This window comes from Bos javanicus, chromosome X (genome assembly GCF_032452875.1).
Source record: "Bos javanicus breed banteng chromosome X, ARS-OSU_banteng_1.0, whole genome shotgun sequence".
Taxonomy (NCBI): domain Eukaryota; kingdom Metazoa; phylum Chordata; class Mammalia; order Artiodactyla; family Bovidae; genus Bos; species Bos javanicus.
In genome coordinates, this window is record NC_083897.1 from 58188859 (window position 1) to 58201761 (window position 12903).

Here is a 12903-nt window from a genome sequence, read left to right on the forward strand (position 1 = left end):
ATGGGGTTGTTACTTAGGACCTTTGGAATAGATGGAGTCAACCAGAGAGAGAGTAGGGTAGAGCCAAGCCTAGAGGTGCTCCAACATTTAAAGAAAGACAAGTCTGCAAAGGAGGCTGAGAAGGGGGCCTTAAGGTTATTTGTATACTGCTCGTCATCTCCAGCAGAATGGTTTAGTTTTGAAGAGGCTAATAAATAGCATCTCTTTTCTTCTGCCTAAAATCAGAATCAATCGAAAGAGACACATGAGTCAGACAGGAGATAAGAATATCACCTCTATTAATCATAAGGCTGCCTGGAGAAAGTAGAGTTGTCTGTGAATAGGCTGCTAATATGAGCAGCCTGTCTCAGCCACCCTGTCCACACAGAAACAGGAAACCAGCCCCAGGATCACAGTGTCCACTTCTGCTCTTGCCCGGCTATAGCTGAGGGCCTGGCACCCAGCAGGTGCCCATGTGCGTGGCACGAATGGATGTCAGAATTGAAACCAACCTCACAGATCATCCAGGAATTCCCTGGGAAGCTGATCAGTGCCAGTGCCCATGTTACAATCTATGTTATAATCTGGTTTTATCAACATTTCTGAGGACAGAGTTCAAGGCAACAGTATTCCATTCAAGTCTTGCTGGGTGATTCCACTGTGCAGCCAAAGTTAAGAATTATTGCTCTTGGGAATCCCCTGGTGGTCCAGTGGTTAAGACTGTGCTTCCACTGCAGGGGGTGTGAGTTCGATCCCTGGTTGGGGAACTAAGATCCCACATACCATGTAGTGCAGCCAAAAATAAACAAAAAAAACTTTTTTAAGTTTTTTGTGAAAACCAAAACACCATTGCTCTGACCCAGTTCCTCATTTTCCCAATGGAAACACTGAGACCTAGAGTAATTACGAGGGTCATCTGTAACTTGTGGGCTCGTCCCAGCCCTGCTGCCGACTGCCTGAGTGGCTGGGACAAACCTGTTTCTGTCTCTGGATGTCAGTGTCCTCCTCTGGGAAATGAGGAGGTTGGGACAGTTGATCTCTAGCAGGAAGTTCACCACCAAAACAGCAGAGGAGCCCAGCTAAGAAAGGTCTAATGGGCTGGGGATGCCCCTTGGGCCCACATTTGTCCTCTTCTAATTCCTGTCCAGCTCTGCCCACCCACTCCTAAGTCATCTCCTTTTCATTTCTTTCTTGCCCTCTCTATGTATTGGCATCGGTCACAAGTGTTTTGAAGGTGAGCCTATCCCTTCTGCCGACCAGAGACATCGTTGGTGCAACCTGCCCTCCCTCCTGCCATGTGAATTTGGTGACCAAGAACTCGTAAGTGTGTTGTCACAATATAGGCAACCAGAAGTGATTCATGCAATGAGAAAGCCTGGGAAATAAGGATTGTCAATGATTCCTTCTATAAATTCACGTGGAGTGTCGGGGAGCAATGTATTGGCCTTTAAAAGTGATTGTTTCTGCAACATGGATGGACCTAGAGACTGTCATACTGAGTGAAGTAAGTCAGACAGAAAGACAAATATATGATATTTTTTATATGTGAAATCTAAAAAGAAATTATATAAATGAACTCATTTACAAAACAGAAACAGACTCACAGATTTAGAGAACTTATAGGTACCAGATGGAGAAGGCAATGGCACCCCACTCCGGTACTCTTGCCTGGAGAATCCCATGGACGGGGGAGCCTGGTAGGCTACAGTCCATGAGGTCGCTAAGAGTCGGACACAACTGAGCGACTTCACTTTCACTTTTCACTTTTATGCATTGGAGAAGGAAATGGCAACCCACTCCAGTGTTCTTGCCTGGAGAATCCCAGGGACTGCTGGGCTGCTGTCTATGGGGTCACACAGAGTCGGACATGACTGATGCAACTTAGCAGCAGCAGCAGCATAGTTATCAGAGGGGAAAGGAAAGGTGGGGGGAAGGAATAGTTAGGGAGTTTGGGATGGACATATACATACTGCTATATTTAACATGGATAACCAACAAGGACCTATTGTATAGCACAGGGAACTCTGTTCAATGTCATGTGGGAGCCTGGATGAGAGGGGAGTTTGGGGGAGAATGGGCACATGTATATGTATGGCTGAGTCCCTTTGCCATCTGAAAATATCATAATATTATCAATCAGCTACATTCCAATATAAAATAAAAAGTTTAATAAACATAAATTTTAAGAAGTGTCTGTTTCTTCAGCAACTTGTTAAGAGCTCAATATGAGGATGAATAGAATCTGGGCGCTGGAAAGGAAACAGGCCTAGAGCAAGGAGGTAGCTGTATAAATCTCACTCTCACACCGAGAGGGTTCTTCGTGGCCAGAGTACTTACTAGGTACCTGGCTGAGAATTGATTCTGGGTAACTGCTTTGTTTAGCAGATTGGGAAGCTCAGGTCTGGCAACACTGCCAATGCCTTGCCCAAGGTCCTATAGCTTATTGGCTGAAGACAGGACAACAGCCCAGACTCCTGACTCCTCTTCTCTTAATATCTCAGCTGCCTCCTTCTACCCCAAAATGACCCTGAGGGACTTGTTTAATTTTATAAGCTGGTGGGGCTTGTGCTAAGGACTTTGAAGTGGAAATGTCAAAAAGAATAGACAAAAAGATAAAGATGGGGAGGAGATCACAAACCTCAGTGTTCCCTGGGGGGGCCTGTCTTGTCTTTCTCTGACACTTCCCAGCTGGCCCTCCATCGTGCCTCACCCAGCCTCACTGTGGGCAGCCTCCAAAGTGCAGCTCTAGGCTTTCTGCTGCGCCTCCTTGGCACCCACTTCCTGGAGTACATGTCCCCTCACATCACTCTAGCTCCTGTGACAGGTGGACACACCCGCATCTGGTGCTGTAGCCTTGAAGCTGACAGTTCTTTCCATAGCTGGTTCTGGGATTTTTCCCTATGTAAATATGGTTAACTCCGTTGGAGATCAAAATTGGAATTTATCTTTCCTCTGCAAAACTGTCTCCTTTGGGGCTTCCAGGATCCCCCAGTCTTCCAGACACAAAACTTTCAGATCACCTGAGGCTGAGGGGGTAGGGAGGCAGGAATGGAGACTTGGTGTCTAATGGGTCCAGAGCTTCAGTCTGGAGGAGGAGACAGTTCTAGAGATGGATGGTGACAACGGTTACACAACAGTGTGAACGTACTTAATGCCACTGGATTGCACATTTTAAAATGGTTGCAGTGGTCCCTTTTATGTTATATGTATTTTCTCACAGTTAAGAAGAGAAAACACAAAACTTTCAAGTCATCCTTGGCCTGTGGCTACTTTGCTTTCTCATCCCAACTCACTGTGTTACCAGGTCATGCTGATTTTTCACTTAGCAGAGGTTCCTCAAACCTTCACATCCTGCAGCATGACCAGGGGAGCTTGTTAGAATTATCAGTTCCCAAGGCCCACCTGCTTCCCTCTTTAGTCTGGGGGTAGGGCCTGGGATCTGCCTTTTAAAATATTTATTCATTTATGTAGCTGCATCGGGTCTTGGTTGCAGCACTCAGGATCTTCGTTCTATCAGGCAGGATCTCTAGTTGTGGCGCATGGCTCAATAGCTGCCACGCACAGACTTAGTTGCCCAGTGGCATGTGGGATCTTAGTTCCCCAACCAGGGATTGAACCCATGTCCCCTGTTTTGCAAGGTGGATTCTTAACCACCGGACCACCAGGGAAGTCCCCTGGAATCTGCATTTTAAATCTACTTCCCAACAAACCTGACACGAGTGGACCGTAGACCACACTTGGAGAAACACCGCCCTTCACCTCCTTTTGGCTTTGTCCCTTTGTCTCCTTTCCACAACCCCTTCCTGCCCCGGCTGGCCTTCATCACCTCACACCTGGATTACTGCAACAGCTGGCCTGCCTTCAGCTAGCCTTTCTCTGCTCCAGCCTCCCCAGCTGCCAGGACCCATCTTCTGCAAATATCTTTGGCATCACATCACTTCCCTGCTCAGAAGTTTACCATGGCTCCCCCAGACCTATGAGATCCTAGCTTAAGTCAACCAGCTGGGAGCCAGCCAACTCGGCCTCCCATTCTTTCCCTCCCCTCCTTTCCTAGTCACTCCGGCCAGCCAGCTTCATTGGTCACTTTTAATGTTATGTTAGCCCCTCTGCTAGTTGGGAGTGATCTTCTTTCTACCCCCACCCCAGGGTACCTGCACCGTGCCCAGAACACCTCTTGTGACTTAGGGGGAATTACAAAAACTGTTGAGACTCTCTAGTCCATTTCTCAGCACATCCATCTCCCCTCCCGCTATCGTGGCTTGGCCATTCACTTCGCACAAATTGTTTCACCTCTCTGTGCCTTAGTGTTCTCATTTTCTCATCTGTAAAATGGAGATCTTAATGGTACATCCTCATAGGTTTGCAGAGACGATGAAAAGAAGCTCTAGGTGTCAAGGGAACCTAGAATATTGCCTGACATGAAGTAAGTGCCATGTTAAATGTTAGCTATTATTACTTAATCATTGTTATTATGGCCCCTTCCAGCGAGCTCTTCCCCGGAAACCACTTCTGTTTGGAATAGCTAACTGGTTGAGTTCTCTGTCAGACCTTGCCAGATCTGGCAGAGGTGGTTAATTGCTAAGTATTTGGGTTCCAATAAGCAGCTCTGCATGAGACAACCTGAGGAACTGGGCTGCCTACAAAGCGTTAATTACGTCCATTAATTTCTAGCCACCTAGGAGGAGAGAGGTGAGATTTGAAATCAAGATTTTTCCAGGGTAAGTAGGATGATGTTAGCATACTTTAAAACACCCTAAAGAGAATGTGCAGGTTATTTCCTATGGTCTTTCTAGACTCCTTCTCCCTATACCTCAGGTCCCAGTGGCCCTGCTTCCTCATCTCACTCCATGGGTTCTTTCTTTGGAGCCTCACCAGAAGTACCTTCTTCTGTAGTGGTTCCCAGTCTGAGAGCCCTGTGCCTTGCGCCCCTGCAGTCTTAGTCTGTAAATAATCTACCACCCACATTTCTGTTCTACTTTTCAAATCCACCTCTATACTTGTGTGGCAAATACAGTAAGTTCCTTTAAAAGCCCCACTGAATTCATAGTCACTGCTTGTCATTACGTATTCTCTTTCTCTATCTCAGTGAATAATACCCTGGAGACACCATGTGTTCGGTTCCAGACTGTGGCCATAAAGTGAATATCATAATAAAGCAAGTCATGTGAATTTTTTTGTTTCCCAGTGCATATCAAATGTATGTTTACAGTATATTGTTGTCTATTAAGTGTGCAGTAGCATTGCTAAGTCGCTTCAGTCGTGTCCGACTCTGTGCGACCCCATAGACAGCAGCCCACCAGGCTCCCCTGTCCCTGGGATATTCCAGTCAAGAACACTGGAGTGGGTTGCCATTTCCTTCTCCAATGCATGAAATTGAAAAGTGAAAGTGAAGTCACTCAGTCATGTCCGACCTTCGCAACCCCCCAGACTGCAGCCTACCAGGCTCCTCTGTCTATGGGATTTTCCAGGGAAGGGTACTGGAGTGGGTTGCCATTAAAAAACAACGTTCAGTTCAGTTCAGTTCAGTCGCTCAGTTGTGTCCGACTCTTTGTGACCCCATGAATTGCAACATGCCAGGCCTCCCTGTCCATCACCAACTCCTGGAGTTCACTCAAACTCATGTCCATCGAGTCAGTGATGCCATCCAGCCATCTCATCCTCTGTCATCCCCTTCTCCTCCTGCCCCCAATCCCTCCCAGCATCAGAGTCTTTTCCAATGAGTCAACTCTTCCCATGAGGTGGCCAAAGTACTGGAGTTTCAGTTTCAGTATAATTCCTTCCAAAGAATACCCAGGACTGGTCTCCTTTAGAATGGACTCGTTGGATCTCTTTGCAGTCCAAGGGACTCTCAAGAGTCTTTTCCAACACCACAGTTCAAAAGCATCAATTCTTCGGCACTCAGCTTTCTTCACAGTCCAACTCTCACATTCATACATGGAAAAACCACTGGAAAAACCATAGCCTTGACTACATGGACCTTTGTTGGCAAAATAATGTCTCTGCTTTTGAATATGCCTTCTAGGTTGGTCATAACTTTCCTTCCAAGGAGTAAGCGTCTTTTAATTTCATGGCTGCAATCACCATCTGCAGTGATTTTGGAGCCCCCCAAAATAAAGTCTGACACTGTTTCCACTGTTTCCCCATCTATTTCAAGTTGGCTTAAAGCTCAACATTCAGAAAAAACAGTGTACATACCATAATTAAAAAATACTTTATCACTGAAAAATGCTAAGCATCATCTGAGCCTTCAGCAAATCATAGTAATATCAAAGATCACAGATCACCATAAAAATATAGGAATAGCGAAAAAGTTGAAAACATGGCAAGAATTACCGAAATGTCATACAAGGACACAAAGTGAGCAAATACTGTTGCAAAAATGGCACTGATAGATTTTTGTGATGCAGGGTGGCCAGAAACCTTTAATTTGTTTAAAAAAAAAAAAAAGGAGTATCTGCCAAGTACAATAAAGTGAGGTATGACTATATTAAGAGTTCAACTACTTTTGGGTTGGGATAGATTGGGGAAGAGTTTTCACATTTAAAAGGGGCTCTTGATGTCACAAAGGCCCCATGGGATCAGTGGGAGCCATGGGAGTAGCACCAAGCTCTCTGGTCCTCAGTTTTCTTATCTGTGAAATGGAGGTGAATCACAAGTGTCTGTTTTTGTAAGGGCAGGAAACATGGATGTGGTGGTGGAGAGCGGGGCGGCAGGCTGCATGAGGATCAGATGAGATGGTGGTAGGAGGGTCCTGGGAGAAGGGGCATGTCCAGGCAGGGGAACATATAGCTTCGGTACTTCTGGTTCTTTTCCTTGTACTGGGTCCAGCCCGACCAGCTGGGCCCGGAAGCCCCAAGCTGTGAAGGTCTTTTCAGGAGTCATGTTTTCTTTTGCCTTTCCCCACCCCTGCTGGTTTTCTGTGGAACAAAAACAACAAGAGCTGCTCCTCTATGTGACTGACAAACAGCCACAAAGTTCCTCTTATCTAGTCTAGCAACTGCTGTGGCCTCAGAAGGTGCAGTGTTTGTCTCTGTTTAGTCATGGTTGCCTGGGCAACGTACTTGTTCTCTCTTTCCCACTGTGTGACTGTGGGTATGTTTTTCCCCTTTCTCGTAGGGAAGGGCTGGATGACCAGAGAGGGCTGTATGTTTGCTGGGCCATCTCCTGAGTTTCCTTTTTTCGTCTGTTTGTTCTTATTTGGCTGGAAATCAGGGTATGGGAAGTCTGCAGATGAGCCTAAGAGTGGAAAAGTCCCTCAGTATGTGAGATGGGGAGGGGATGGGAGTAAGTGGGAACTGGGGAGAACTGGGTTGGTGGAGGGATGAGGGGAGGGGGAGTAGCTGCCTGATACAACGTTTGTGTCCATTCCAAAAGCTGTGAAGTCTGAACAGCCAGGAAATTGATCAAATGGGCAAGTATAGACAATAAAATTGGCATCATGAGTTGAGAGGTGAGGAGTAGGAAGGGAAGTTGGGATTTGAGAGACCAGCAAGCAGGGTACGGTTGTGAAGAAGAGGTTTAGTGATTTGAAATGAACAGGCCTACATGTGTGACCTTTACAGTGAAAGAAGCCTGCCACTTGAAATACATTTGGTCAGTGATGGGTGCAAGAAAAGGAGCCAAGACCTCTTGGCCCTTGAGGTTTATGGATCAGGAAAGTCAAGGAGTTCCTTTAAATTTCAAGTGACAAAGAGGTAGGTGCATATGCTACAGGAAGCTGAGATGGAATGGAGTTACTCACACAGGAGTGATTCCCTCCCTTGGGAAACTGGGGGTCTTAGACCACGGCTTAGGGCCCATGGTGGCTCCAGGTAAAGACACAGTGGAGGAGACAGTGAATGCCCAGAATCAGAGAAATGGCAGGACCCCAGATGCCAGAGACATGGGGCCCAGGAAAGGGTGATGGGTAAGTAAGGATGCCTCCAAGGACAGACGGAGGAGGGAAATGGAGTTGGGAAACTTAGACTTGGCCATGCCCAAGGGGCTGGTGGGTTTTGTGAGCAAAATCTCAGCAGTAACAAGTGGAGCAGCAGACTTTGAGAGCATCTCCCCTTGGGGGAGTGGAATTGGGTTTGGGCCATGGTATATACTGTGTGTCCTTTTCTCACTGAGGCCCTCTTAGCTCCTTTTCCAGTGTCAGTGATCTCCTGTGGGTGGTATTAAGGTAAATGTACTAAGTGATCTGGATGAGGTTTCAGAAGGGGAGAGGCCCACTTGCGTTTATTTGGTTCCCCCCTTCTTGCTCCTTCACACGGACCCCCTGCCATTTTCTTTTTGGGCCTTTCTTGGGGTACCCTTCCTTGCAAATCACCCCTCAAGCTGAAGTTGTACATTAGTAGTCACCTCCCCACTCACTCCCAAGCTGCCATATGAAAGCAGGAGTGGGAGAGAGGGATGGATGGAAGATTGGGTCCCAATTTGCCATAACAGCTGTGTAACTTTCGGCAAGTCACTTCAGCGGACTGAGTCTCAGCTTCCTCATCCGTACAATGGGGGTGTTGTGACAGTTACGCAAGATCATGGCTGTAGCACAGGCCTGCCACTCAGGTGATGCCCATGAGCAGATGAGTCAGAAAAACAGTGCCCCCAACCACCGTTAGAGCCTCTGCCACCCACTCTGTTTTAAGCTCAGGCGGACACCAGGTTTATTTTTAGAAAAAAAAAAAGAGCAAAGTTTATTGAAATTTCAAGCTACATTTGAAAAATCAAAATCCAAATCCTGGAGACATAACATCAGGATAAGGTGTTAGAAAGTGGGAAGTGTTCACTGCCACAGAACTCCCTAGAGACAAGCTCCCTGAGCACATCACGCAGGCATCATTGGGTCAGTTATTCCCTTGTCCATGAGAGGACACCGGCAAGCTGATCGTTCTCTGCACTTGAAAGTTTTCCACAACCGTTAAAAACAAAACAAAGTTTTCAGATGACAAAGTCCCAGCTGATCTTCTCTCAACCCCATTCTATGTAGTCAGCACCAGTGAATGGTGGGTTTGGCATTCAGAAGGGGACCTCACATGTATTCAGGGGACATATGGGGCCAAGGTTGCAGCAGCAAGGCATTTAGAGGCTGGCCCCCTCCCTGCCTTTACTCTTTTTTTTAATATAAATTGACTTATTTTAATTGGAGGCTAATTACAATATTGTATTGGTTTTGCCATACATCAACATGAATCCGCCACGGGTGTACTCTTGCCTTTACTCTTTAGTTTTACTTAACCTAAAGGACAAACTGGATCGACTTGGTAAATGAACAAATCTAAGAATTAGCCTTAAGAGATAAGGGACCACTCAATACTTCCAAAGCTGATTAGGCCCTTCAACACATAGGTGTATGTGTATATGTATACATCACTACACTAAGATACAGATCTAGCCCTATGGGTATATATACGCATGTATGGCTATATAGAAAAAACTATGCCAATACTAACCAAACAGAACTTTGTAAGCGGTCATCCCAAAGCCATAATCGCACACTGGGCTGTGCACAAAGCCATGCATTACACCATATTCACCAACAGAAGGCTGACTTGGCTCAATCTCTCCCAACTGTGGCCCTGTCCTGGTGAGGCAATGGAGGAGAGAGAGGTTGCCTCTGCTTAAACCACAATTGGTTTCTTCATAGGACAGTTGTTGTCAGGTTGAAGCTGTTGAAGATGTCCATGGAAATGAAAAAAACAGACCCCTTAGACTTTCTGGAGCGGCCCGTCTCAAACTACCTTCCTCCTTTGCCAGCTGCAGCTAAATTGCTCAGGCCCTGGGAGCCCACAGGGCGCAGTGGCATTAGAGGCTCACTGGCTTGGGGTGATGAGGCCCCATGCAACTCAGCCTCTAGAGACCTACTCTTTGTCAGGGGTCTGTCACTGGAGTGGACCCAGGTGGCCATGTCCTTGGGACATCTCTTGGCACCAGCTAGGCTAGGTGTAAAGTTCTCCACGTGAGATGACGCTTGGGGAGCCAAAAAACAAACTGGAAAGAACTAGGTAGAACAAGTTTAGTGGCTCTGCCCACCCTGAGGACAGAGCCACTTACACCGCAGAACCACCGGGGGCCTCGGGGGTTTCTGGGGTTTCGGGAGCTGGCTCCTCGGGGCTCAGACGGGACTGGAACTTCTCCAGCTGCTCTGGGCTCGCCAGGGTCTTCAAGAGAGTATTCTCCCGCTCCAGCTGGGAGTTCTTCTCCACCAGCTCCCGGATCTGCTCCTTCAGGATCTCCACCTCCTCTCTCACAGCATACATCAGATGATTCTTCACTAGATCCTGACCCGGAGGAGATGACGACAGAGGCATCCGTTAGCCATGGCGGCCCCTCTGCAGCACTGTGCCCTGGCCATTGGGGTGCCTGCTGTCTCTCACATCACTGACCACCATACTTCCCTCAGCATGCTGGCCCTGTGTGGCCCTGCTCCTCCCACCCCTTTCTCCAAGCACCTAAAGCCACGCTCAGAAGAGCCATGGGATCGGGGCCATGCCTGAGTGGGGAGCCCAGCTTTGAACTACATAGGATTCTCCCCCCATAAGTTTCTAATAACTTTCAAAGCTGGCCTCTTGGGAGCCTTTTGGGTGTGACTTACGCTGGCTGGTGGTGGTTTGCTCTATCTCCATTTCCACATAAGGTCCTGCTGCTGGCCCTGATCCCAGGGAACACTGCAATGCACCCCCTACAGTCAGTCTGCTTGACACATCTTCACCAAGAGAGGAAAATGGGCTATTTTGGAGCCTCTCCCACTCCTCATAAGCCAGCATACTGAGCTGCAGCTGCTCTGCAGCCTGGCCAGACAGGACACTGGCCCTGGGGGAAGCTACCAGCATGGCCACATCCTCTCTGAAATTGGATGACTGCACTGGAGGCAGAGAACAGTGTCCTTAGGCTCTGGGGCACAATGAAGTGGTTGCTAACTGCTCGTTGCCCCAAAGCCCTGCAGCCACTGTGGCTGCTTGATGGAATATGACCTCTACCTGGTAAGGAGAGGGAGAAGGGATTGCAGCAGTGGTGGGGGGTGCTTTGCCTCCTGTCTCCTCCCAACTCCTGACCCCAGCCCAGGCTCTGCAGAGGCACTGCAGTGTGCTTATATCCAATGAGCTCTGGCCCCTGCCAAGTGTGGGATGTAGACAAATGCAGGTGTCTGAGCTCCCTGCCCTGCCATGGGCCCAGGAGGGAGCCAGACATGGCTGTAAAGCCCTGAGATTGGAGAAGAAGGAGGAGAAGGAGGAAAGGAGAGGGCCCAGCAAGTGTGGACTGGAAATGCCCTAAAAGGTGCCATTCCTATGGGACTCTACTTAAGGCCTCTAAGGGGAGAGGAGACCGGCTGTCAGCTTCCCCATGCTCTTGGCTTTTGCACCCACCCCCTCACCACTACCCTGAGTTACATAAGCAGAAGCCAGGTCTGGGAATGACAATGACGCAGTGATGCCACTCACCATGGCCTGCTCGATCTTGTTGTCTATGGCCACCACACTGGCTCCGGAGGCACTGTCAAGACAAAAAGGAAAGCGACCACGTTACCCACTTGGTTACAGTCTTAAGTACCTGGTAGTGGTGGCCACAAGGTCCTCTCTCTGCCCCAGCTCTTCCTCTCTACCGCAGCCCTGGCCGGGAGTTTCAGGCACTTTGTCCCCAGGTCCCTCTCTGGCCCCTGCAGGAAGCTGCACCTCCCCACCCAGGCCAGCTGCCGGCCACTGCTGTCTGGAGCTCTGCGGGGAGCGGCGCGCAGGTCCGGGGGTGCACGGGCCAGCGTGGCCTGCTCGGCGACATGCAAACAATGGGGGCGCGCGGCCCAGCGAGTCGCGGGCTGCCGGCCCATTACGGCGCCGGCCCACAAGGTCCAAGGCAAACCTACCGAGCTCTGCAGCTAGCTAGGAATTCCTCCTCGGCTCAGAAGCTTCCGGCTTGCTCCCCAACGGCGCAAGGCGCGCGGCCAGCCTCCCGCCCAGCCCTGCTGCCTCTGCCTCCGGCTGTGGCAGCTCGTTCTTACGGCGCAGCGGCCGCAGGGACGCTCCGACGGCGGATCCCAGCGCGGCGGTGACCCCCCCCTCCCGCCCGCCCGCCCGCGTCCCCTACCTCCGCCCCTTCCCAGGATGCTGCACCGCGGGGAACGGAGGCCGCCGGCACAAGGCTCGCTCGGAGATCCCGCTCGCAGCCCAGCCCCCGCCGCCGGCGCCCGGGCTCGGGAGCTGTGGCCAGCCGTTACCTGTTATCCAGCTTAACGGAAACCACATCCCCTCCAAGCAGGGAAGAGAAGAAGGAGATGTTGAAATTGTGCAGCTGATAGACCGCCACCTCCATGGGGGTCTGATACATTTCGGTGTTCATGGCTCGGGCTGCCGGGGAGCTCTGGCCAGGCTGCGGGCTGGACTGGGCTGGGCAGGCTGGGCGGCCGCCGGTGGCTTGGCGCGCTGCGCGGGGCTGGGCTCTGCGCGTTGGGCCGGGAGCTAGGAGGGGGGCGAAGGCTGCCAAGAGGACCCAAAGCCGGGCGTGCGTTCCAGAGTTGAAGGGAAGTGACTCGAGGGGTGTCACCTAGTGTGTCACAAACTCCACGGCCGCCGGTCCAACCCAGACTCGGAGATATTTCGGCTCCTTCTTCTTTATATAGGAGGAGCCGGCTGCGTCACATGGCGTCAGGGGCCATGCAAATGAGTTGTGTACCAGGCTTTGTGGCCCAGTTAAACCACATCCCCTCCCTGAACCTTAGGCTGGGCCTGTAAACAGTTCAGCACTTTCTTGTGCCAATTGGCATCTCCAAAGAGGGCTCTGGAGATTGGTAAAAACCAAACTGGAGCTGATTTCTTAGAGAAATGAGAAGTACAAATGCCATTATAGGAGCTAGGAAGCGTTTGGTAGAGGGTGGCGCAGGTTTTAAAAGCTCTTCCTCAGATGTCAGCCAGCACACTCGCCTGTCTTTGCCATGCGATCATAGGATGCTGC

The 12903-nt window shown here is 49.7% G+C and overlaps 1 protein-coding gene across 5 annotated transcripts in view; it reads right to left on the reverse strand.

The window, feature by feature from the left end:
• Positions 1 to 8623: 8623 nt before the first annotated feature.
• TSC22D3 (TSC22 domain family member 3) overlaps positions 8624 to 12903 on the reverse strand; it is a 66372-nt gene continuing 62092 nt past the window's right edge. For 3 of the 5 annotated variants that reach the window (XM_061409381.1, XM_061409382.1, XM_061409384.1), the window contains 2 exons: positions 11400 to 11451; positions 8624 to 10238 (listed from right to left, as the gene is read on the reverse strand). In XM_061409381.1, the coding sequence (XP_061265365.1) occupies positions 10008 to 10238; positions 11400 to 11451 (283 nt within the window). In that variant the 3' untranslated portion in view covers positions 8624 to 10007. Of the gene's footprint in view, positions 10239 to 11399; positions 11452 to 11818; positions 11988 to 12169; positions 12551 to 12903 lie in introns of those variants that run through there. The other 2 variants (XM_061409383.1, XM_061409385.1) reach the window with 2 other exon arrangements.